This window comes from Terrapene carolina, unplaced genomic scaffold, assembly GCF_002925995.2.
Source record: "Terrapene carolina triunguis isolate 2854851 unplaced genomic scaffold, T_m_triunguis-2.0 Scaffold62, whole genome shotgun sequence".
Taxonomy (NCBI): domain Eukaryota; kingdom Metazoa; phylum Chordata; order Testudines; family Emydidae; genus Terrapene; species Terrapene triunguis.
The window spans coordinates 47,971,810-47,994,771 of NW_020664413.1; the positions used below are offsets into that span (position 1 = coordinate 47,971,810).

The 22,962-nt window shown below is 38.4% G+C and overlaps 1 protein-coding gene across 1 annotated transcript in view; it reads left to right on the top strand.

Annotated features, from left to right (window-relative positions):
* The first annotated feature begins 3,000 nt into the window (after window positions 1–3,000).
* Window positions 3,001–22,962, top strand: part of GULP1 (GULP PTB domain containing engulfment adaptor 1) — a 167,514-nt gene continuing 147,552 nt past the window's right edge. The window contains exon 1 of the mRNA XM_026647632.1: window positions 3,001–3,019. Within this exon, the coding sequence (XP_026503417.1) occupies window positions 3,018–3,019 (2 nt within the window). The 5' untranslated portion in view covers window positions 3,001–3,017. The remainder of the gene's footprint in view (window positions 3,020–22,962) is intronic.

Sequence of the window (22,962 nt, forward strand, 5' to 3'; positions counted from 1 at the left end):
GTGTTTTTCCCTTCGTGGCATCTGAGAGCTCTCTCCATCTCATTTGGGCTGGCTGTAAAAGCTCTCTTTCAGAAGCTTTCTGCAGAGAGACTACAGCCTATGATCCCCTATGGTGTGATTATATGGTGCTCACCCTTCAAAATTGCAGTTGCTTTAGATAACAATACTGCATCTGCAGCTAGTTAATGTCAGTATTTGCAACTTAACTACCTCAGTTAAGAGTCTTTCCTATGGGAAGTATACTGCAAGTACAGAGGTGTAACTATCTATTTTGCTAAGTTTAAATTGCCACATTTGTAGGGGCCATCACCATAGCTCCTCCTCCTCTCACAAAGGACCCAATAAGATTGCAGAGTTCCTCATCAGATGAATTAGTAATAGAACAGGTTATTTTTGGGTGAAGGGGGGGGGGAAATGTATTAGTCAGCCTGAACATTCCCATATTGAAAAGATCATCTATTCAGTAGAATATTGTGCTTTAGTTATGGTGGAAAAATAAGTTATTTCATATCCTTGCTCTATGCTGTACAAACATCTCTATTTATTAAAATTGCTTTTTCCTGTATTTAAAACTTAATATTCCATTTTTTTTACACAAAAGCAATGTACAAGTATTAAAAACATACTCATAGAGACATATGGGCCAGAATCTCAGCTGGTGGGAAACAGCTGACAAAGCTTGAAAAATCTGTCCTCATGTATTTACATAACTGTTAGGATAAACAATACTGCTTTATTCTTAAATAACTGGAAAAATGGAAATTCACAGATAAATGGCAACATTAACCTAGAGTTGTTTTGAACTAGTGAAAATCAGAAAATCCAGAGGGAAATGAAAATCTGCCCTTAAATAACTTTAATCTATAGATATTTCAGTATCTTGGTATCACAGAGCTCATAAGGATGGATTTTCAGCATTAACTCTGAGAATTCCCTGACTTTTGTTTGTATAAGATGGTCCTGCTCACTTATTTTTGTGATTTTTAAAAAAAATATTTTAATAAGGAATATTATCAGCCGATGAAAATATTTTATCTGCTTTTAAAACCTCTAAATAAGCTTTGTGTTAATTGGCTTCCAGACTTTTTAGATTAGTTTGCTCTGCATTTTACTGAGAAACTACATGAATTAATATAGATCTTAATTACCATATTGACTTCAGCTGTGCAACCATCTCTGAATTCACCCTGTTGATTGATTAGTATAATGCTAGCCAGCAGGAACTTATTCTGAAGCATAAAAGCACAATAACCTACATTGGAGAAAAAACATAATGTGTGTGTGCTTAATTTGGCAAGAAGGTGGTGGGGGATTTACAGATAAGAAGCTGGTTTTTGCCTCTTCAAGCATTTAATGGAGTAATGCAACAGGAAAACCTAACTAAATCAGGAATTGGAGTCTCTTGAGTTTCCCCACCGTACTGCCACTTAAAATAATTTCTCATCTCTGACTAAATAATCTTCTGTATATACTTGACTCTATGTTCGTGGGTATTTTATTAAAGAAGGGACTCGAAAATACAGCAAGAGACTATTTATTGTGTAATCCAGTCATTGCATATGCAATTTATGGACTGGAACAAATGAATTGCTCTCATTCTAGAGGTCAGACTCTCACATCAAAATGCTAGTAGCACTGAGGAAAAAAACAGCCTGTGTAGGGGTGATCCAAAGCTCATTTATATCTGTGGAAAGACTCCCATTGGCTTCAGTGTACTTAGGATCAGGCCCCTATCCTGCTACTTACAATCACACACAGTTATTAAAATAATAATAATAATAATCAGCATGTGACCATAGAATTACTATGAAAAAGGAACAGACCAAGATTTAAATTATGAAGATTAGATGTTCATGAAACAAAAGGTAGGTTAGGTCTTCCTAAGCTAGAACTGTTACACTGAAAACTGACTTTCATTATTGGCTCCATTTCTTGGATTTACTTCAGAAAGCCTACTTACTGTCATACATTTAGAAGCCCCTTGAAATAGCTCCTTTTCCAATCCAGTCCTGCAGTCAAATTCTATTCAACGTATTCATAAATGATCTGGGAAAGGGGGTAAACAGTGAGGTGGCAAAATTTGCAGATGATACAAAACTATTCAAGCTAGTTAAGTCCAAAGCAGACTGTGAAGAGCTACAAAGGGATCTCACAAAACCGGGTGACTTGGCAGCAAGATGGCAGATAAAATTCAATGTTGGTAAATGCAAAGTAATGCACATTGGAAAACATAATCCCAACTATACATATAAAATTATGGTCTTTTTAAAAATGAATTGTAATTCTGATGGGTTTTGCAATGGTTCATGCTGAGAAGATGGAAAAGCACTTATGGATCTCTTTAGAAAGATTGGTATATTCACCTGGCATCAGTTGCTTCACATGAACATCTTATTTATTAGATTAATGACAAAATGAAGAATGTCAGGGAAAAATTTATTTCTTGCCTATTTTCCTGTAGACTTGCAGTGAGAGGCAGATAAGATTGCGGAAATAGATTTTAATTTTCATATGTAAGGGCCATGGGTTCTCAAGACATGAGGACTTCATTAACTCAGCCAGAGGTTATGGGTCTACTGCAGGAGTGGGTGGGTGAAGTTCTGTGGCCAGTGGTATACAGGAGGTCAGACTAGATGATCATGATGCTCCCTTCTGTCCTTAAAGTCTGTGAATCTAAATGAAACTATTTAGAGACAGAAGGCCGCTTTGTCTGAAGGGTTTAAAAAATGTTTGCGTGCCTATATCCTAAGATACAAAGGGCTTCAGAGGAGGGTCTTTTCAGAGGAAAAAATGTCATAATTGCTGAAGAAAAGAAACCTGCAATTTACTGTTTCTGCAGAATATTTAGCTCAAAAGCTCCTATATTTGAGATTTTGAAATCTATTTTTCTTTTAAACTTCACTGCCACATTACAGGATATGAAAATAATGAAAAAATATGTAAAAAAAATGTGTCCTGTTAAACATACTCAGGAGCATTATGCAAAGTGACCAGCAAAGCTGACGTTAACAGATGAAATGTGAGTATGTAAAGTCTGCTTTGAATCCCTTAGCTCTTTTAATCCTCCCTGGCCTTTGTATTGCACTCCTCTGGTGGCAGACCAAAGCCTTTCCTATGCCTTGATTCAGGTTAACATTACCTCCACCTCACTTTGTTTTCTATGTGGTCAGAATTTTGTTCCTGTGACAAATGTCAGCTAGATATAATCCTCAAATTATTCAGGTTAGATTAAACAAAGAAACATCTTTTGGCAATTTTACAGAAATGAGAGAAAAACAGACATGAAAATTGGTTCCAAATTCATTCATGTCTAAATAACTATGAAAAGCATCCTTAGATTGCTTCTAAAGGCGAAGGTACTGATTCTTTATGGAAATATGAGTGCTTTCTTGCTGCTTATGAGAAATGCAACTGCATGGCTTCTGTTGGTGTAAAATAGGTGACAAAACCAAATTATTCTTTGATTATCCTTTGAATGTAATCAGATTATAGGGTTGTCTTAAAAAAACAAAACAAAACCTAGTTTTATTTGATTAGTTTGTCCCCTGAAATTACTCAAAAAAATGTAATGTTCTTTCTTCTGGCATTTTATGCTAAAATATTGTCTCTTCGCAAAATTATAAGTATTGGTATTCTTTCAGTGCTGTGGTTCAGGCTTGGCAATCAAACAAGTTGCATGCCTATAGTTGAAGTTAGTGTTCTTTGGCTAACAATTCAAGATAATACTTCAAAGAAGATCGTTCCCATGTAGCGTATCTCAATTAAAAAAATATACACATAGGTAGCAGAAATCTAGATAAAGCAAAGATTAAAAATTGGCTTGGTTGAACACAGCTCATCAGGTGGGCAGAAGCTGTACACATTAAGGACAAATTTCAGTTTAATTTATCCATGATAGCTTCTGCTGCTAGTTTAGAGGGCTACATGACCCTCTACACCAAGAAATAATTCTTAGCAGGTAGTAATTGAAGCTACAGCACAGTTAGGGTCAGACCATCTCTTTGCACTCCACTTAGGGGCCAGCTATTCTCTATATTACTGAGTTCAAACACTGCGCTAGCACCTCCTAGAGTGTGGCTGGGAAGAGGTGGGATTGAAGTCCCTAAATGGCTGGCCAGGGCATTCCAAAGAGGGATTAAGCTCTGCTGAGATGCCTCCTGATGCTCCCACCGGGACAGTGCATAGCCAAACCTCACTTTTCCAGATGAAGAGCAGTCTATAACTGTCACAAATAACACATGGAAATGAATTTTAATAAACCTCCCTATCTGTTTGGCCTTCAGTTTCTGTGATGCAGAAAGGCTTGGATTTCTTGCATTTTATCTACACCCAGGGTTTCTCAAACTTTCAGAGTGTGGGTCATATTTTGATGCACAGGTTGTCGCATGGACTGCCTTCCTTCCAGTTTATAAGTGTATGGGCCACTGCCTCATTTGTGGCATATGGCATTATTGTGGCAAGCAGAGCAATTTTTACTTAGAAAAGAAATCTTACAGTATTCAGTGTACATGTAACCACGTTGTAATGCAATTTAGTAGATGCAAATGGAAAGGAAAAGCCAACATAATTGAATAGCCATCTCTCTGCAGACCACAAGTGGTTCACACACAATCATTTGGAAACCTCTGACCTGCACCAGTCCATCCAAGTGGAGTCTGAAAGAATGTTTATAATTTGTGTTTCTAATGTGTAAATTTACAAATTGAAAGAAACCTATGGAGATGCTATCTTCCCTTTGTTCATATTAAACATTAGAAAAGAAAATGTCATGTTTAGACTTGGAAGATAATCAGATAAATCATTTTTGCATCTTAGGTTGAGAATTTAATGAAGATATTTTACTAAGTCAACTTTTCTCTATGGCCCTTAGAAGTCTCATTTGTTCAAACATTAAACATAATCTGAATACAATTTGTCTATTGCAATTAAAGTAAGATTTTAAATGATACTGTAGTTTTGGAACCAAGTCCCCAATTCTGCTTTCCTTACAAAACAATGGGGTTGCACAAATATAGTAAAGAGCAAAGCAGCCCAGAGTGGAAGATATTAACCAGAGGTCTTCATGATTTCAGATGAGTTTAGTTAATTGTTAACCAGTGGTTTGAATCCTGGCTAATATCCTGTTTGAATCTTAGAATATTGATTGGATTCAAAGACCTAAAAAGACAGGCTATAAAAACACAACATAGGCTGAACTGAAGGAAAGGAAGAGAGAAATAGATTAACATGACATGACATGACATGAAAAGAGGTTGATACTGGGTGAGTTTAGTGCTTTATTAAATTGATCTTTTTTAATGTATAGTACCCTTTTATTGGATTATGGTAATCATATAATTCTAGTGAATTACAGTTTATATCTACGTTTAGTATATTTGAGTTTATTGAAAGACATATCCTGTTCTCTCTGTGTCATGGTAAATTTGGACAGTCTTCTGCTGCTATGTCAAGACCTCTGTCATTTCAATAGTAAAAGAATCTCTTCCCCTTGTTGTTATAGTTGTAGAGCATTTATGGGCCAGCTACTGGTCTAGAGGATGAAATATTCACACATATTTGAGTGTGATCAACAACCTATGCCTTGCCACAGACTTTAGGTGCAGCTTGACATAGAATGCAACTGGCCTTTCATCTAGTGGAGGACATATACACCATCAGGGGAGAACAAAACAACAGGGTAGAACACTTAAACAACAAGATTTAACTTAACTCTCTTCTGGCCAGCTTGCTGGAATGATTCTCAAGAAAATTTCTTACAAGTGCAAAGAGATCCTTGTTGGCTTCAGAACAGTAAATGCCACCTCAGTTATAAATGGAACATCCAGGCAATAGCTGTGCACCAGGCAAAGCACCCAAACACAGGCAACTAAATTCAAGTGAGACCATAAGCCACTCTATTAATAGTTCCAATTTGATTGATCCAGACCACTTAGACCCTAGATTCACAGAGGACACAAAAGAGTTGGATAATGCTACAATTATTTCCATTCTCCTTAGTCTTTAGAGTTAGAAATTCTGGAGCAGAGAAACTAAGTAATCTGGGGGAATGTACCTTAACTAAAAAAAAAATAGTAAAAATAAATTCCAGGAGTAATTGCTTGCTTATAAAAACGTGGGGGGAGAGGAGGGGCAAGTGCAGTTGTCTTGTGCCACTTGGTAGGCCTGTCAGTGATGTTAAAGGCATATTATGAGCTGGCTTTTCAGCTGTGATATGCCACCTAAGCTGTGGCATGCCTCAGGAGAAAAGCCAGAGTATGACAAGCCATGACTTTCACATCGCTGAAAGACATGCTACATGGTGAAATTATGCTGCAGTCCCTCACTCTCACTTTTTAGGTCATTTTCATTACATTATGTTGTGTGTCCTCACACCAGAAGCTGCTAAATACAATGAGGGATATTTCTAATTTACACTGAATTATACTTTGATGAGTGGCTAAATGAAGCGTGTTACTGATGTTGCATCTGTCACCCATGTGTGGGAAAACTACATACAATATACATATCTGTGCATACAGCCAATGAGATGAGATGTGACCTTTAATTAGGCTATCATGACAGATCAGGATTGGTTCAGTCAATTTAGTCAATAATTAAGACAGCAGGATGAGCATATTAGCAGGATGCTAAATATGGACAGACAACTGTGGAAGATTATTTCTTCACTGGAAGTTTTATTTTTTTATATTATTTACTGCATATGAGACTGAAAATTTGCTGTTGAATTCCCTCAGTGGGCCTGTTAAAGGCATCTTACCCAGTGGCATCCATCTTTAGCAAGGAGAAACACAGCCCCAAGCCTAATGTCCCCTTGTTGAAAATGGATAATTATAAATCATAGAGCTTACTGTGGTATAATTTTGGTATATCCTCAAAGGTTTCTGGCTACATTAATTGGGCAGGCATGGTACAGATGTGTGATTGGAGAAAGAAGCTTGTGACCTTTAAAGTTTCTGTTGTTTTAATTATTCAGGTTTGATTTTGATATGTAAGTTACAGAGAATTTCCCTAATGAATCCAAAGGATGCCCATTCTCCCATAACTCAGAGTACACCACTGTTCTAAAGTTGGCTAACTGAACCAATGAATGCTAAGTCTTTAGTATTAGGAAAGGTCTGTCAAACAACATTCTGTCTAATTTAATCCAAAACATTTTAAGGAGAAAACATTGACTATTTATGAATATTGTAAAAGCATTTGACTCCATTATACATATGTTTTGAAGTGGTGCCATATGCTGCCGCTGCATTTCTTAAAAGCCTTTAATCAAGTTAAGGCTTAGTAAAGCAAACCCCACAATTTAGTTTGTCATAGGTTGGAAGTTAGTTTTCTAAATCCAAATACTTCTAGGGAGTTGAGTTCACCATAGATAGTTGAGTTTACCATATTGTGGAGTAGACACAGAGATGTGCATTGGGGATAGTTTTGTCTGGGGGAGCTGCCTGAGGAATTTCCCTAGTTTAGCCCCTAGTAAGGATTGTACCTCAAGAAAGCACATTTCCTCCTGGAACTCCCTGCTGTTCAGAGTGAAGTGTACATGCTACACTTTCCATTATTATACTGTGAGCTCCCTTCTCGGCATCCTGCCAGTAGAGCTGGCTGGTGCCAAGAAGGATTCAGAGCCACCTCCTTTGGAATGGCCTTTTCCCCAGTGTTAGGAGGGAGCATTCCCAGAATTTAGGAGTGAAGCAGTAAAGGGATATTGGGGCATGCTTCTTTCCACCTCTATCCCTTTTGTGCTTGCAGAGCAGCCAGACTCAGTCTGGCCTCAAATGCGGGTGACATATCCAAGCTGTTTCACAGAACAGATTAGGCGAGGTTATAGTAGGATAAAGTGACTTAATAAAGGAATCTTTATAGAATACACTTCACTCCTGGCTTTGGAAATGAATAGCACTATAGAACAAAAAACTGGAAGAGGATAAATCACCCGTGAACAAATACTGGCTTTTATTTTTTTAACATACAAGATTGTCTGTAAGTCAGTAGTACTATAATAGCCAAATGGAAACTCTGAACTCTGTACTATCAAATGCATTTAGAAATGGCTTTGTGTTGTCTGCCATAAATGCTGCAGTTTAAGCAACTGGCATTATAGCAAAATTGCCAGGACATGCATTTTATTTAAATAGAATGAAAAACAGATGGGGGGGAAAAATCTTGTTTTTTTAAACAAGTTAACATATATTATTTTTGTAGAAAAGAATAACACTAGACTAAACTGTGGAGTCTACATTTGAAGTGACTTCCAAAAAAGGCTGTTGATTTGTTACAGTGAATGTAATGTGTTTTGATATTTGTATATGGAAGAAATTAATGTAAGATAATTTGTAATGCATGCTCTTCCAGGACTGTGATTTTGTTTTCCCCTTCTTTTGAACTAAACATGGGTGAAATCAATCTGTGTTTATACTCAATATGTGTCCTTTGTCTGGCTAAATGCCAGCTTAAGTAATTACATTCTGCCTATCAAAATTCTCCCTAGAAATCACACAATCACTTACCTTCCTTGAAAAAACAAGCAAATAAAAAAACAAAAAAAACCCACCTCTCCCCTACTTTACCCCTGCAGAAAAACACCAATCCCAACTTGTTGCTAGTGCAAAATGGCTGATACATTGCACCCTGTAAATGGATGCGTTTCAGGGGTGGGTAAAGCGATCCCAATGATTATAGTCTGTAAATCACTTTTAGATGAAAGGAGACATATAACAAAATGTTATTATATTTGCCCTTATTTCCATCAGAATTTCCTCTTCACCCATTTTGTAATGTAAACAGATGTGTTTTAATAGTGCCTTGCCTTGTCTATCATCTATGTTATGACTATGTATATGGATTTTAGGGAGGATGCAAGATTCTTCCTTAAATAGAAACTCTGATGCTGCCTTAACAATGAGTGGCAGTTGCTCCATAATACATTAGTTATGCATCTTGCTTTTGTTGTAATTTGTCCATTTAGGGGCCAAATTCTGAGGCCCTTTCTCAGGCAAAAACCTCATTGTCTTGGGAATATTCAAGAAAAGGGAGAAAGTAAGGGACAAAGAGAAGAGCCAGTGTATATGAACTACAGATGCAAATCCTTTCCTTCAGTTCTGCATTGATACAGTAGCTGCTCTAAAGGAAGAGAAATAACTGCTCACTTTGGGTCTGGTTGGGACAGAGAGATGATCCTTCCTCTCCAACCCACATACAGTTCATCCATAATTGCAGTCCATGACTCTGAGGAGTTCAGGGATTGCCACCTTCCTGTGCCCCTGGAGGCATAAGCCATCTCAGAGGGCAGGGATGGTCCAGGTGGAGCAAAGTGTATCACTTGAAGGAAAATTGTTTTTGATGTGGGACATCTCCACACCATATCTTATTGTGGACTTGGGGCTAATTGCACAATCCAATCTTTTATTTTAAATCAAGTCTGCTCTGAATTTTCATACTTTGATTCATGAAAAGTCTTCTTACAATTGTGGTAAGAAGCACAGTAGCTTTTCACAATAGATGCTTATTTATTAGGTTAATTCACTTTCATCTGGAAAATGTTACATGATATCTGAAATTGAAAATAAAAGCTTATTTTAAAATTTTCAACACAGCACTTTCCATTGCCACTTTGTCTTTTCATTTATAAATCATATTAAAATGGAAATTTTCCTTCATAAAAATCTTTCACCCAATGAGTTTGTAAGGTTTCCACTCTCTTGAAACTAAATTTAACTGCATTATTATTTATGCTCTTGTTTTGATAGATGAATTGTTACATTTTGGATCTCTAACTACATTTACAGACTTAGCACTGCTAGCTTTTAACGTTCCCCACTAGGAGCAAAAGTGACGAAATACCAGAATTTCACATAAGGATGCATCCTTGTTCATCATTGTCACTTCCATTGGTTTTTATTTTAATATTGTCTATTTGTTTATTTATATATTTCTCACCAAAGTTAGCATCTTTGTCTTGTTAAAAATGACCCCCCTTGAGACTGAGAGGGCAGGAAAATCGCTTTTGCTTACACCTTAGAGATACAAAGTCCACAATGAGCAACTAAATATTGAGGAGCTGACAATAGCTACAAATAGCTGGAAATGTTTAAAGTCAGCTGGACTCAGTTGTTTACCTCATGAGCTATTAGTACCCACTTCAGGACAAGAGCACAGAAGTGGGTTCTTGACTTCTTCAGCTCTTACCTAGAGACAGTGCAGACACACAGGTTGTAGAGACAGGCCAAAGTGGTTGCCCCACTCACACCATGTAAAGACCGCCACCCGGTATCCTTACTCCGCTTAACTAACAAGCTATACGAGCAGATGATAATGAGTAGAATAACACCAATAGTGGAAAGGCAACTGATGACCAAGCCGGTTTCTACCCACTATATCCATGCTATGGCCAAGTTGCGAACCTAATTCAATATACTAAAGATGGCTTTGAAATCTGCAAAATCACAGGAGCTGTGTTTGTTGATCTGTTGGCTGCTTGCTACACTGTGAACCATCATGCACTTTTAATGAAAACAGCTGGAGTTTTGAAAAAGAGCAAGATGGTCCAAGTCATCACCTCTCTGCTTGAGAATCGCTATTTCTTTGTTGAGATGGATGGTCAAAAAGTCAATGGCAAACTCAGAGAGAATGGGTTGCCCCAAGGTTCAACACTAGCATCCTTGCAACAGCACACATCTACACAAATGGCCAACCAAAATTATTTGATTTGTGAAGATTTCTTTATGCAGATGATCTTTGTATTGCCACACAGTCAGAAAGAGTTTAGGACATTGGGTGCATTCTAACTGGCTCCCTGAGCATGCTTGGAGAATACTATTTCACATGGCTACTAATTACCACACCTAGCAAGGCAAAAGTGTGCATCTTCCATCTGAAACACCATCATGGAATGGTACAATCCTTGAGCATTGTGAACATCTGGTATACCTTGAGGTCACATTATACCAAATGATGATATTCAAAGAGCACAGTAAGAAGCTGAAAAAGAAAAAGTGTACTCCAGCAACTGGGGAAATTGGCCAATACCAAATGGGGAGCGAACCCCAAAACACTCTGAGAAACCGATCTCACTCTGTGTTACTCAGTTGCAGAGTACTGTGCCCTAGTATGGTCACACTCGAGCGATGCACACACAGTTGATACTGAATTCAATTGTCGCAGTAGGATCATCACAGGGACTTTGAAACTGACTCCCACACTCTTGCTATTCTGCTTACCAGGGATTGCACCACCATCAGTGAGGTGGGATGCCTTTACTAGAAAGGACAGACAAAAGAGAGGTGCATGATCCAAGACACCCAGTGCATGGACACATTGGCTGAAGTCCAGAAAGATCTCTGCCTCTGAAAATCCCTTTCCCCAAAATACCACAGTGGAAGGCTGCAGAGTAACAAAATGGTGGGAAATGCTGATGATTGTAGAGAACCTGGCTCATTCAGAACAATTCTCCCAGGCACCAACCTGGAATGAAAATACAGGTATACTCTAAATTGCGTGAGTGCTGAGGTGACAATATGACCAAGTGGAAGGGGAGGAATGACCCCAAATGTGAACGTGGAGAGACTAGACAAACACTTGGACACTGTCTAATGCAATGCCCTCTGTCAACATCCTGTAGCCTTAAGGAACTATTCAAGATCAGTAACTCCACCAGGTCTTGGAGGTGGTTTTGAAGCAACAAGCTACAATGATGTTTGTTCTTACCTAGACTAAATCTTGTTACCAGAAACACAGCCCTGACTTGTGATTGACTGAAAACAGTCATGTGAAAAGTGACATTTCTATTTTTTAATTCTTCAGAGGTCAATGTTGCTGTTGTCTGCAGAAATGTAAACATAGTCCAGTGCATAGTCTTCAAATAAATCTCCAATGACAATCTAATAGCTATGGATTACTCAATGAAAAGCCTAAAATGTTCAGACCTGGAGGAAACATTACTTTCTTTTCAGTAGACCCAGAAGTTTCACAATTGATTAGAGTCACCGTTGTGATATTTGTGTTACCTGAAGAAAGTTCCATGATCTCTCAAGGCAGAACCAAATATGCCTGGCATGCACTGAAGCAGTGGATAGGCAGCTGTATTAGATTATATTTATATATTGTGGCAAAGTACCTTCTTCTCCTCAGCAGGCTCAGTCCTTTTTAGCCTTGGAGACACAGGCTTGGGCAAGGCAAATCCTTGCAGGTAGCACAGGGTTTGGCTATTCCTTTTCTCAGTCAGCCCCTTGTGCTTGTTTATTTTCCCTTCTGGGGACAGAGTGCAGCCTTCCTTGCAGGAAGGGTTCAGAGCCTTGCTGCTCCTAACTTCCTGGCAGCTTCCCTGGTTCTCTCAGGCTACGTCTTCACTACCCGCCGATCCGGCGGGTAGCAATCGGTTTATCGGGGATCGACTTACCGCGTCTCGTGAGGACGCGGTAAAATCGATCCCTGATGGCTCTACCGTCGACTCCGGAACTCCACCTCGACAAGAGGCGGTAGCGGAGTCGGCGGCAGCGCGGCAGCGGTCGACTTTCCCGCGTCCTCACTGCCAGGTAAGCCGACCTAAAATACGCAACTTCAGCTACGGTATTCACGTAGCTGAAGTTGCGTATCTTAGGTCGGAAGTCCGCTGTAGTGTAGACCTAGCCTCACTCTCTCTTCCCCCCCCTTCCACGCCAGGGAGGGTTTAAAAAGGTCCCAAGCAGTTGGAGCCAGCTGAACCTAATTAGTTCCCTAGTAACCCCTTGCCCAGCTGAACCTTATTTCCCCATGGTTCTCTCTCCTCAGTGGCTTGGGAGAGGCCTTTTTAACCCCCTGGGACTGATTACTACCCCCTTTGTAGCTGTTTGCCCTGGGTTTGCCACAATATATAAAAAATAATAATACATGTGTGTGCACGCACACATGTTTTCCTGCAACTGTAGACTTGAATAGTAGGCCACTGTTGTTTATACATCTAGAAAATGCCTGGATCAGCACATACTCCCATTCAAATGCAATTAGTCTGTTTCTTGGTAAGCCTCTGGACTTGTGGGGAGTTATGTACTTGTCGCGTTAGGCTCCACTGACAGAAAACATATTGTTAAGCACCGAATAGACTTAAAAAAATTCTCTTTTGAGGAAGCAGGAGAAAGACTTGTCACTGAACCTCAACATAGAGGCTTTCTTCCTTGGAGCATTCCTCTTTTGGCTCTACCAGAAGTATTGTACCAAATACATATAATTGAATGTGGGCATTTTTAAAACCAGACAAGATTTGTTTAATATAGTGTAGTATTTAAATTTAGTTTTACACTTTACAAATTATTTTCTAAAACATTTTGCTGTTTCCTCACCTAGTGGACAGTTTGAATTGAAAACAAACATTACTTTGATTACTTAAGTGGGTCATATTTCAATAATATAAAAAATAACCATGACAAACTAAATAATGAAAGTCAAGAGCCAGCTAATAAAGCATTATCTGTCATGCTGTTGGCAAAGTGCAATTGCTTCAGATGTTGAGTGCTCTGATGTGCTGCAAGCACTTAAATGACTGCAAGTGGGGCCTTCCTGACGTTCCCCTTTGCCATTGTGGCCAGTTAGATGATGTAGATCATATTCTTGTAGGCTGCATCCATCATCAAGGGCTGCCTGGTTCCTAGACTTGGCACAATGCCCTCCCCTCAGCAGTTAGACTAACACTCTTGAGTTGAATGTCTGTGTAAATGCAATCTCAATAAAAAAGAAATCTGTTATCTTTTGATTGTTTTAAGTAATCATTCTTCAAAAAACAATTGCAGAGGTCATTTTAGAAGGACACTGAGAACAAATACACATTGCACTACCTGAAATAGAAGTATTTATGGGCATATTTTTAATTAGTGTAGTATTTTTTTCTTTTTAGGGTAACATGCTTATAATGGATTTTGACCTCTCCAGCACTGAATGTGGGTATAATCTGTTTCTTCTTTCCATGTTGCTTTGGTTTCCCCTCTGGAGATTGTTGCCCTCTGTAAAATGGGTGACCTTGCTGCGGGTTGGTCCTCTGTCCAAATTTCTATGGCAGTAGAGACTTTTCCCTACACATGGGGAGTTCTTTAGGGTCAATCTCCAGCTATTTTAAGTTCACTTCGGCAAACTGAAGAATCTGACTCTAAGTATTTAATGGCAAAGAGACTGAATTACCCCTAATGCCTTTTGGCTGTGGATACTTGAGCAGTTCAGGGATGAGGCATATATGGATAGTGATGTAAGAAATCTTGCACTGTGGCTGCCTGTACTGTAGCTGTTCTGTGAAAAATAGAGTTGAATTACCAGTACTGCCAATCTGGTGCCTTTCTCAAACATTACATTATTTTGAAAAACTGTTTGGAGGTGTGATTTTTTTCCTTCACTTGAATATTCAGGAAACACAGACTGTATTGCCAAGTGAACTGGCTGGCTAACCCCGTGTTTGTTCCCTATCTGTGATGCTACACATTGCTTTCAAATATTCCATTATTCTGATAAAGTAGTGCCTCCAACTCATTCCTCAAGTCACCATTGCTAAGGAGTGAGAAATGTCTTGTTTAGAACATTAGTCTCTCTGTGCCTTAGTTTCCCATATGTAAAATGGGGATAACAGTACATACTGACTGTACCGGGTGTTGTGAGAGATAAATACATTACAAATTGTGAGGTGCTTAGATACTATGGTAATATAAGTACTGAAGATGAATGGCTACTTTGTATGATAAGACCTAGCAATGTGATCAGTTGCCTCAGAGTGATGTTGTTTTCTTATACTATCTGGTCCAATAGTTCTGTAATACACAAAACTTACAATGTGAGTTGCAGCTTCTTTAACAAATCCAGCTTGCCAAATTACTTTTGGAATTTATCATCTTGAACTAGGAAGACTCAAAATTCGTTTGCTTCCAGTACAGCACAGTGTCCTCTGAGCACAAAGATGTTACAAGATTGCATCATGTTGCGAAACATATTCATACTGTATAAGGTCCAGGATGTGGAACCACCTAGTGGATATTACATGTTGCACTACTTTTTCACAATGGCAGGCAGTGCTCAAAAAGCTTGTCTCTTGAAAAGCCCCTTTTGAAATGGTATCAGAAGTGCTGAGTGGATATTAGGATGTTTAAGCCACTGAGTCACATAATCAAGGAAATAATATTGGTAATCAGAAACCCCAAAAGTCCAGTGAATTAAAAAGCCTATATGTTGCAAAATAAACTTGATTGGAGGGGCAGGGGGAAGCTACTAACAGCTTCACAGTTTCATCAGCCTTGAAGTTCAATAAGGTCTGGTTGCTGACTGAACACTTTTTGGTCACACTGAAAAAACACAGACTAGCAACTGAACTGGGAGGGTGAAGCTGGGGGAGATCCTAAGGTAAAGATTATTCCTTTATGTTCAGTAGTGAGAAAAAGAAATACTTAGCATATCTATGTCAAAAATATGGGTGTTACACAGACCCTTAATGCACTGAAGTAACATTTCCTTCATCCTGAAAGGTTATATATGAACAATATATTTTTAACAGAACAAATCCCAGAAATAAAAGGCCAGAGATATGAATGAGAATGTTAACTTCCATGAACAAGTTCAAAACATGAAATAATCAAATGATGAGTGCATACAGGGCTGGGGTCTATGGCTGCAAGTGGTAGTGTTAGGATATTAAGAAGTTAAACTAGATTTTCCATGTGCTATGGAGTTGTGTAGAGAAACAGTATAAATGCAACTGAGTGCTGCAGGCATAGGAAAAAGTACAAATCTTACTTTAAAAAAAAAATAAAGCAAGAGGGAAAAAAAGTATAAACATTACAATATAGATGCCATTTTTTTGATAGGAAGTAGTTTAGGATCAGAGAGAAGTGCTCAGATTACAGAAGAATTACAAGAAAATCAGTTTATGAAAGGCTGAAGGAAGCAAAAGTAGTTAACTAGCACGATAGTAAAGTAATTCAATGACAAAGAGGATAGACTACAGGAAAACTGTATTCAGTATTGTATGTCATGTAAGGGCAATGAAAACACAATTAACATGGTGGTTCATAATAACTAATATGAGCACTGACAAGCACCTGGATAAAGAAGTCCTATGACAAATGGACTGTTGATCCATAGTGAATGAAACTTAATCAGTAGCAAAGATTACTGCAAAATAAAGCAAGATGGGAAGGTGACTTTAGAGCACAGTTGAGCCAAGCAAAATGTATAATAGTTCAGATGCTGCCTGTAGGCCAATACACATTGAACTGCACAAATAAGTATAAGGATCTCTGTGTACTCTTTTTGATAGTGGGGAAAAAATCCAATAAACCCCTCTTCTCAGTACAAACATGCGAAGAAACTTAAAGCAGTCAGAGATTTCTATTGGAAATTCCAATTCTCCGTGTAAGAGAAATCTCGACTGATGTAAAACTGGTGGAGGTGGTGCTACAGCTTCTAGTGCCAGAATCCACCCTCCATCATAAGGGAAATGTTGGGGGAGGAAATGGGAGAGGAGTTGGCGGGGGGAGAAATGAGGCTCCATTCTCCACTGATGTATGTTCTCTCAGGATCTTATATCAGAGGCTTACATTAAAATCACCCCACTGCATCATTAACATACACTAGGGCTGAGCAGCTAAAAACTAGGGAGCCATGACTAGCTCCTTGACAGCCTCCCTTCTCCGCGAGGCTTGAGCAGGCAACTTGAGCAGAGTTCACATGGAGTGGTGAATGACGTCTTTTCTGTTCCAAGTAGATTGGTCTCAAAGGAAGATCAAGATAGAAACACCTGGTTCTGCATCAGAAAAGAGACATCCTTCAACAACAACAAAACTAGAACAAATCAACTATGCTGAATTCCTCAGAGCTTCAACTTGGCACAAATACAAATACAAAAGATGAAATACTGCAGGCAGCAAAAGCAATGGTTTTAGTTGGACGGCCAGATGTGAAGGACAAGGTTCCTTCCAACACTAGAGAGCACGGGATATATTGTGAGGAAATTGGTGTGCAACATGGAGTCCTTACAAATGACCGAAACTGATTATATACAAAGTTAAGAAATGTTAGCAAGAATTTATCCTAGCCACCCTAAGAGCAGAAGGACCTGCTTAGAATGCATGAACTGGTCAACTGACTGAGTATGGATTTATTTGTGGCATAAGATCATATTTATTTAATATATATTTTTTTTAATATTTTGACTTCCACGAGGTCTCTTTTCATAGATATATAACAACTTGCGTAATATTGAAAAAATGAATGTTAGCTATAATTCTCCCCAGCAGTGGTGAATAATGGTCTACAATTCACAAGTAATGAGCTTGCTGGGTTTGGTAAGGAACAGGCACATAATCTAATTTACATATTACATACAGTCAAATGGGGAAAGCTGAATCACCAGTAAAAACAGAAAAAAGTAAAAAGAAAGCCAAAGCCATTTTTGCAAAGCAATGTAAGTCTGGTAGAATACACTAGCAAAAAACACAAATAGCAAACTTGGACAGCATCTAATGTCCAGTTGAGCCACCAGTACTGCTCTGGCTTGTGAGGAACTTTCTGCACTCAAATGTACTTTCAGGAATAATAAACTAGTAAAGTCGGTCTAAAAAAGGTGTACTGTGAGCCAGGAGCCAGGAATCAAGTAGACCTGCAAATAAATTAGCTGAGAGAGGGAAAGTGGGGAGGAGGAACCAGACTACTGGTAGCAGTATGCTTATTCACTATGCAGCGGGACAGAAGACCTTACAGTGGAACTATGTTCTGAAAAGAAAGAGCGGCACAAATGAGGACAGAGGCAGGAACAGGTTCTACTGGTAAAGAGCCAATAGGTCCTCTTGTTTCTGTGGACAGTAGAAGCTGTGCATAACAAAGGCACAGCAGCATATGAAAAGGTGCCATTACAACACCTCAGCTGACAATGGATGATTAAAACATTGATAAACATGGGCTTGATTACCTCCTGTGGGGTCCAAGGTAGCTGCACTGAAGTAAGGATTCACTCCTGGAGGAGTGGTATTGCTACTGCCATCCTGTGGAGCTCCACCGGGGGAGATGCTCTAGTTATAGCCAGAGTTTCAGAAGAGCTAGCAGTGACTGCCAAGGAGATGTGCTGAATGAGCACATTAGCTGCCTTTTTTCTTACCTGTTTTTCCTCTGCCTGGCTGAGGAAACATTCTTAACCATAACAATTGGAATAAAGCCACCCAGTTAGTGGAGGTTATTGGCAGCATGCATTCCCCACAACAGAAGACTTTCCATCAGCACAGCAACACCCTGTATTCCACTGCCTCCGAGTGCAGATGCTACTTGTTTATACAATGAGTTAAATATACTTCCCACTTTGGTTCACCAGTCTAATATAAAAGTCAACAACAGATGGTTGTGAGATCCTCCAGGTGAATCATGTTGGCTGCATTTCTTGCTTTGCAATACTGTCTTGACATCTGTAATTTAAGGGCTGCCTAAGCTATCTATAAAAGTGTGTGTGAAATGGAAGAGATTTTGAATAACTATAGTTTTTTCAATCTAAAATAATTTTGCAAACTATGAGAAGGTTTAGTGACAGGCAGGGTTCATGGTTGGTGTCATATGTGATGTGCTCACACCTCATACCCCAGTAAGAAAGGAAGGCACGTGGAAAAGAAATATTCAAAACCATTGGCAGAGAATGGATACTCCAAACTCAAAAAGAACTGGCTTGATTGTTTTCTTCCTGTCCAAGGCAGTTTGAACTCCTTTAGTTCGTCCTGCCTAAAACAATGTACCACTTAAATAAAGGTATAATTAGAGTCACAATTTACTTGTACTTTTTAAAGTCTGTTTCATAGTTTTCAATGAGAATTTCAGATCTTTTTTCTCTTTACTTGAATTACAATAACATTATCAAATAAGTGATAGGAAGAAACTTTTTATGCTGCTAACTTACATAAGATAGCATAATCATATAAAATAAACACATTTTAAAATTTCCATTTCCACAGTAGAATCCTTTCAAACCGGCAGTGACCCTTACAATACTGCTTTGTCACAAAGTTTGCAAGAAAATGTTCCAATTTACATGCAGTACACCAAGAAAGGTTTCTTACACCTCAGAAGTTGTATTTGAGCAGTTCATCCAGAACCTGACAGTCAGAATGCCTGGTTTGTATTCCAGAGTTGTTGACTGATTCCCTCTGTGACGTTGGGCAAGTCAGTTATTTTCTCTGTGCCTTAATTTATCCATATGCAAAACAGAAAACTAACATGGCTCTTATAGGGAATGCTTATGGACACACTGCAAGTACTCTCATGTCCTCTGGTGAAAGAAGCAAGAAATGTTAAGTGTTATGGAAGAGCAGCAACATCTCCATTATCAGTAACATTGCCACAAGCTTCTTTTATAAAGCCTTGTGTTAGCTCCCCTGCCTCCATCACTTTGACTTGGAAAACTGGTTTAGCTGAAGTTTGTGGTATTCACTGTGAAGACAAATGAGAATGTCTCTGCAGTGTCAAGAAAATTTAGATAGTGGTCTTTGAGAGAAGTCACTTTAAATCAACGTGATTTTTTTGGGCTATCTTTAATACAATTTTTTATTGTTAATATTGTAATAGCACCTAACATCCCCAGTCATGGACCAGGAGTCCATTGTGCTAGCTACTGTAAAAACACAGAACAAAAATGTAGTCCCTGCCCCCAGAGAGCTTTTGTCTCTTACTTGCTTATAATCAACATAGCATTAACATTTCAAACTTTTACATATAACTAAAACTTTGCTATATTTGAATGCGCTACAGGTTACAGTAGGAACACTTAATTTACCTCCCACTCAGAAGATTTCACTTAGGGCTTGTCTACAGGGTCAGGTAATGCATTTTCTGGGGTGTGATTTCTAAAAATATACTCAAAGGTGAGCATTAATTAATTGGTCCATGTAGACCCTGCTGGTGTGCTTTAATGCAGTATTGTTTCAAACACAACTATGTTAAAGTGCACCAGTGGGGTCTATAACATGTACCTGGGTAAATTAATGTGCATACACTAGTGCATTTTAGAAATCACACCCACAGCACATTAGACAAGCCCTAAATGGAAGATCCTTTTTTTATGTTCAACCACTGTATTAATGGAGTATTTTTTGTTTCTGAATAGTTAGAACCAACCCTGCTCCCTCTGATCTCAGTGAAATTATTTTGACTTCAGTGGAAATAGGCACTATGAGTTGGAAGTCAGTGGATTTACACTGATTTACAGTAGCTGAGAATCTTTCACCATACATCTGTTTAAGTCTGTTGCTATATGAGAACAATTGGCTGGCTGCAGCCTAGAAAGAACATAAAGGTATTTTTTACAGCTGACAGATCACTTCCTTTAGTTCAAGTGGCAGAGGTCTATGATTTTGGATTTGTAGGATCAGGTTTCCAGTTTCAAGTCTTCACTTGTCTTTCATTGCAGAGAGGCTGTGGCATAAACCCATTTTGAGGCTGATTTTAATCCCCCATTTAACATTCCATATACTTTCAACCTCTTAGGGTTAAGTCTGATTTTTTTTAAATGCTTTTTATAGATAAAAGCTTTTTAAATGGCTCCTTTTAAACATTTTTATAAATTCTGTCTTTTATTTATTTATTTATGCCTCTTTTTGCCCAGCAATATCATATTATGCCACATCATCTGAAACACAGATTTTTACATTGGCTCTGTGCAAGAGGCAGTTTTCAAGGACAGGAAATATAAAAATGTTAAGAAAATTCAATTTATTTGAAAACTAGAGATGATCCTCTGTCAGTGAGTCTGGTGAATAAAAACAAACATGGCAACCGAGAATGTTTTCATTGTTGATCATTTAGCTGGCCAGAGCTACTTTTCAAAAGAGAAATCTAGACCGCAGTAAAATGACGCCTCCTCGTGCATTCTCCACCAGAATGTCCACTTAGCCTGAGGAGAATGTACACAGGTGGGTAGCAGAGAAGCAAAGAAGCTGCTTTTCCACTGCCTGGCCTTTTATATGGTCATTTAAACTTGTGCAAAGGATTGTCGTTCTGCTTTGGTTGCATTTTTCACACACTTTGCATGTCTGTAAGTGACTACACAAGGCAATGGAGAATCAAGTCCAGAGAGTTTAAGTGACTTGCCAATTGAGGTTTGTGGCAGAACTGTGATCAGAGCTCTAATCTCTGTGGTTGTGCCCTATCTCTTTTCCACAAGGAGACAGCAGGCATTGGTGGGAAGCAGCCTGGAGGTGACTGCAGGTAATGCTACTATGATAAGTACTGTGCAAGTAACTCTACTAATCAGCCAAGCAAACATTCGCAGGTTTTACAGAAATCGGTACCAACCCCTTAGTTTCAGTAAAACTAGAAGGACATCCAAACTGGGACAATCCTCTAAACTGGATATCTTGGTCTCACGTTGACCAGACTTCTGTTATGCTAACTAATCTATGTGAATAAGTGATTACATTAAATAACAGCATGACTTTCTTAGGAAAAACAAATCTTACATTTCTCCTCCTCACTTTCTTCACTTCCCTGAGGACACCCGCCCTCACAGTATTTATGTCTCTGAGGGGCAGGCAGTGAGGCATATTTTTGAAAATCCATTAATATATAAAATATCCCGTTCCTCAATAAAATAGAAAGATAAGAGGTAATTATGAATTTTGGTGTGTAATGTGCAAGTCCAACAGGATTTAAATTTAGGTACGGTAATTTTAAGAAAAATTAATAGGCTGCCTGTTCAAAATTCCAAACAAGCTAGCGGGGAGTAATATGGTATTCAGGGGCTTCTATTCATAATACTTTAAGTTTTACGATCCAGTTTGTAGTATCACACATCGCCCAGCTGAGAGCCATTAAACCGGGCAACAATGCTTCCTCCTTCAGTTTCTGTGTGATTTATCAGGGCAAGTAAGTAGTTTCACATTTACCGTTTTTAAATCATTTAGATATCAATAATTCGATACACTTGTGGCTTTCAAGGTAAATGCTAATCATTAATCTGTTGGGTATTTTTTTTTTAAGTATGCTTAGCAGCACTAGATCTGCTTTCTTTATATATTGTTTAGATTTATGTTCTATCCACTTTTATGATTTACAAAAATAGTGTTTGAACATCTCATACTGAACACTTTACCTAAGAAATACAGCAACCTGGGTGGGAACAAAAGTACTGTCATTCCCACAACACCTTTCAAAAGTTTTAATCTTCCAAAGAGTTCAGTAACAATCCTCTTTTGTCTGCAAACTGTCAACTATCTGGTGTAGTGTGCATATTTATATAATCTCTAAAGCATGAGCTTCGGTTGAGTCTTGTCACATATGGTTCCCATTAAAATAGAGGGAAACATGGCTCCAGATGTGTTGCTTGGCTAACCAAGGTTTATCTCTTTTAGTACAATACCTCTTTAGTATATATCATAATAACTATTCACTATTAAAAAGAAATTATTTTCAAAATAGCTAATGAATATCTGTTAATGTTCTTAAATTAGCATGCTGAATACTAACGGCAAAATTACATGCATCAGATTAAAAGCCATTTGAAATTATTAATAATCATGTCATATTTTTTTAGCTCAACTGCTTCTGCAATTCTTGATCATCCTGTTATCGTATATTCCCCATTTTATGCTCAATTCATTTTTTTTAAATGTTGTTGCTTCTTTCTGGGAAAAGTCTATTGCATTAGACTTTAACAGAATAGAAGTTTTATTTTGGTCTTTGCTTAGTACCCCCCACTCCTGATTATGAAAATGATCTACCATGAAATATACATATGTAATTGAATGTCTCTAGTGATATCTGGCTCATTGTGTGGGTTCTTTGACTGCTTAGTGAATTTAAAATGACTCAGGAAAACAGCATTCTTCTCCTTCTAGAAGCTAAAGATACAGGATGAAACAAGTTCATTTGCTGTTTTGTAAGAGAGGGTCTCCCGTGCATAGGAGTAACCCACGTAGAGGAAAGTTTCCTCTGCATTCTTCCGTCTGTTGTAATTTGCCTCCCTTCTCTTTCCCGCCTCCTGGGATGAAC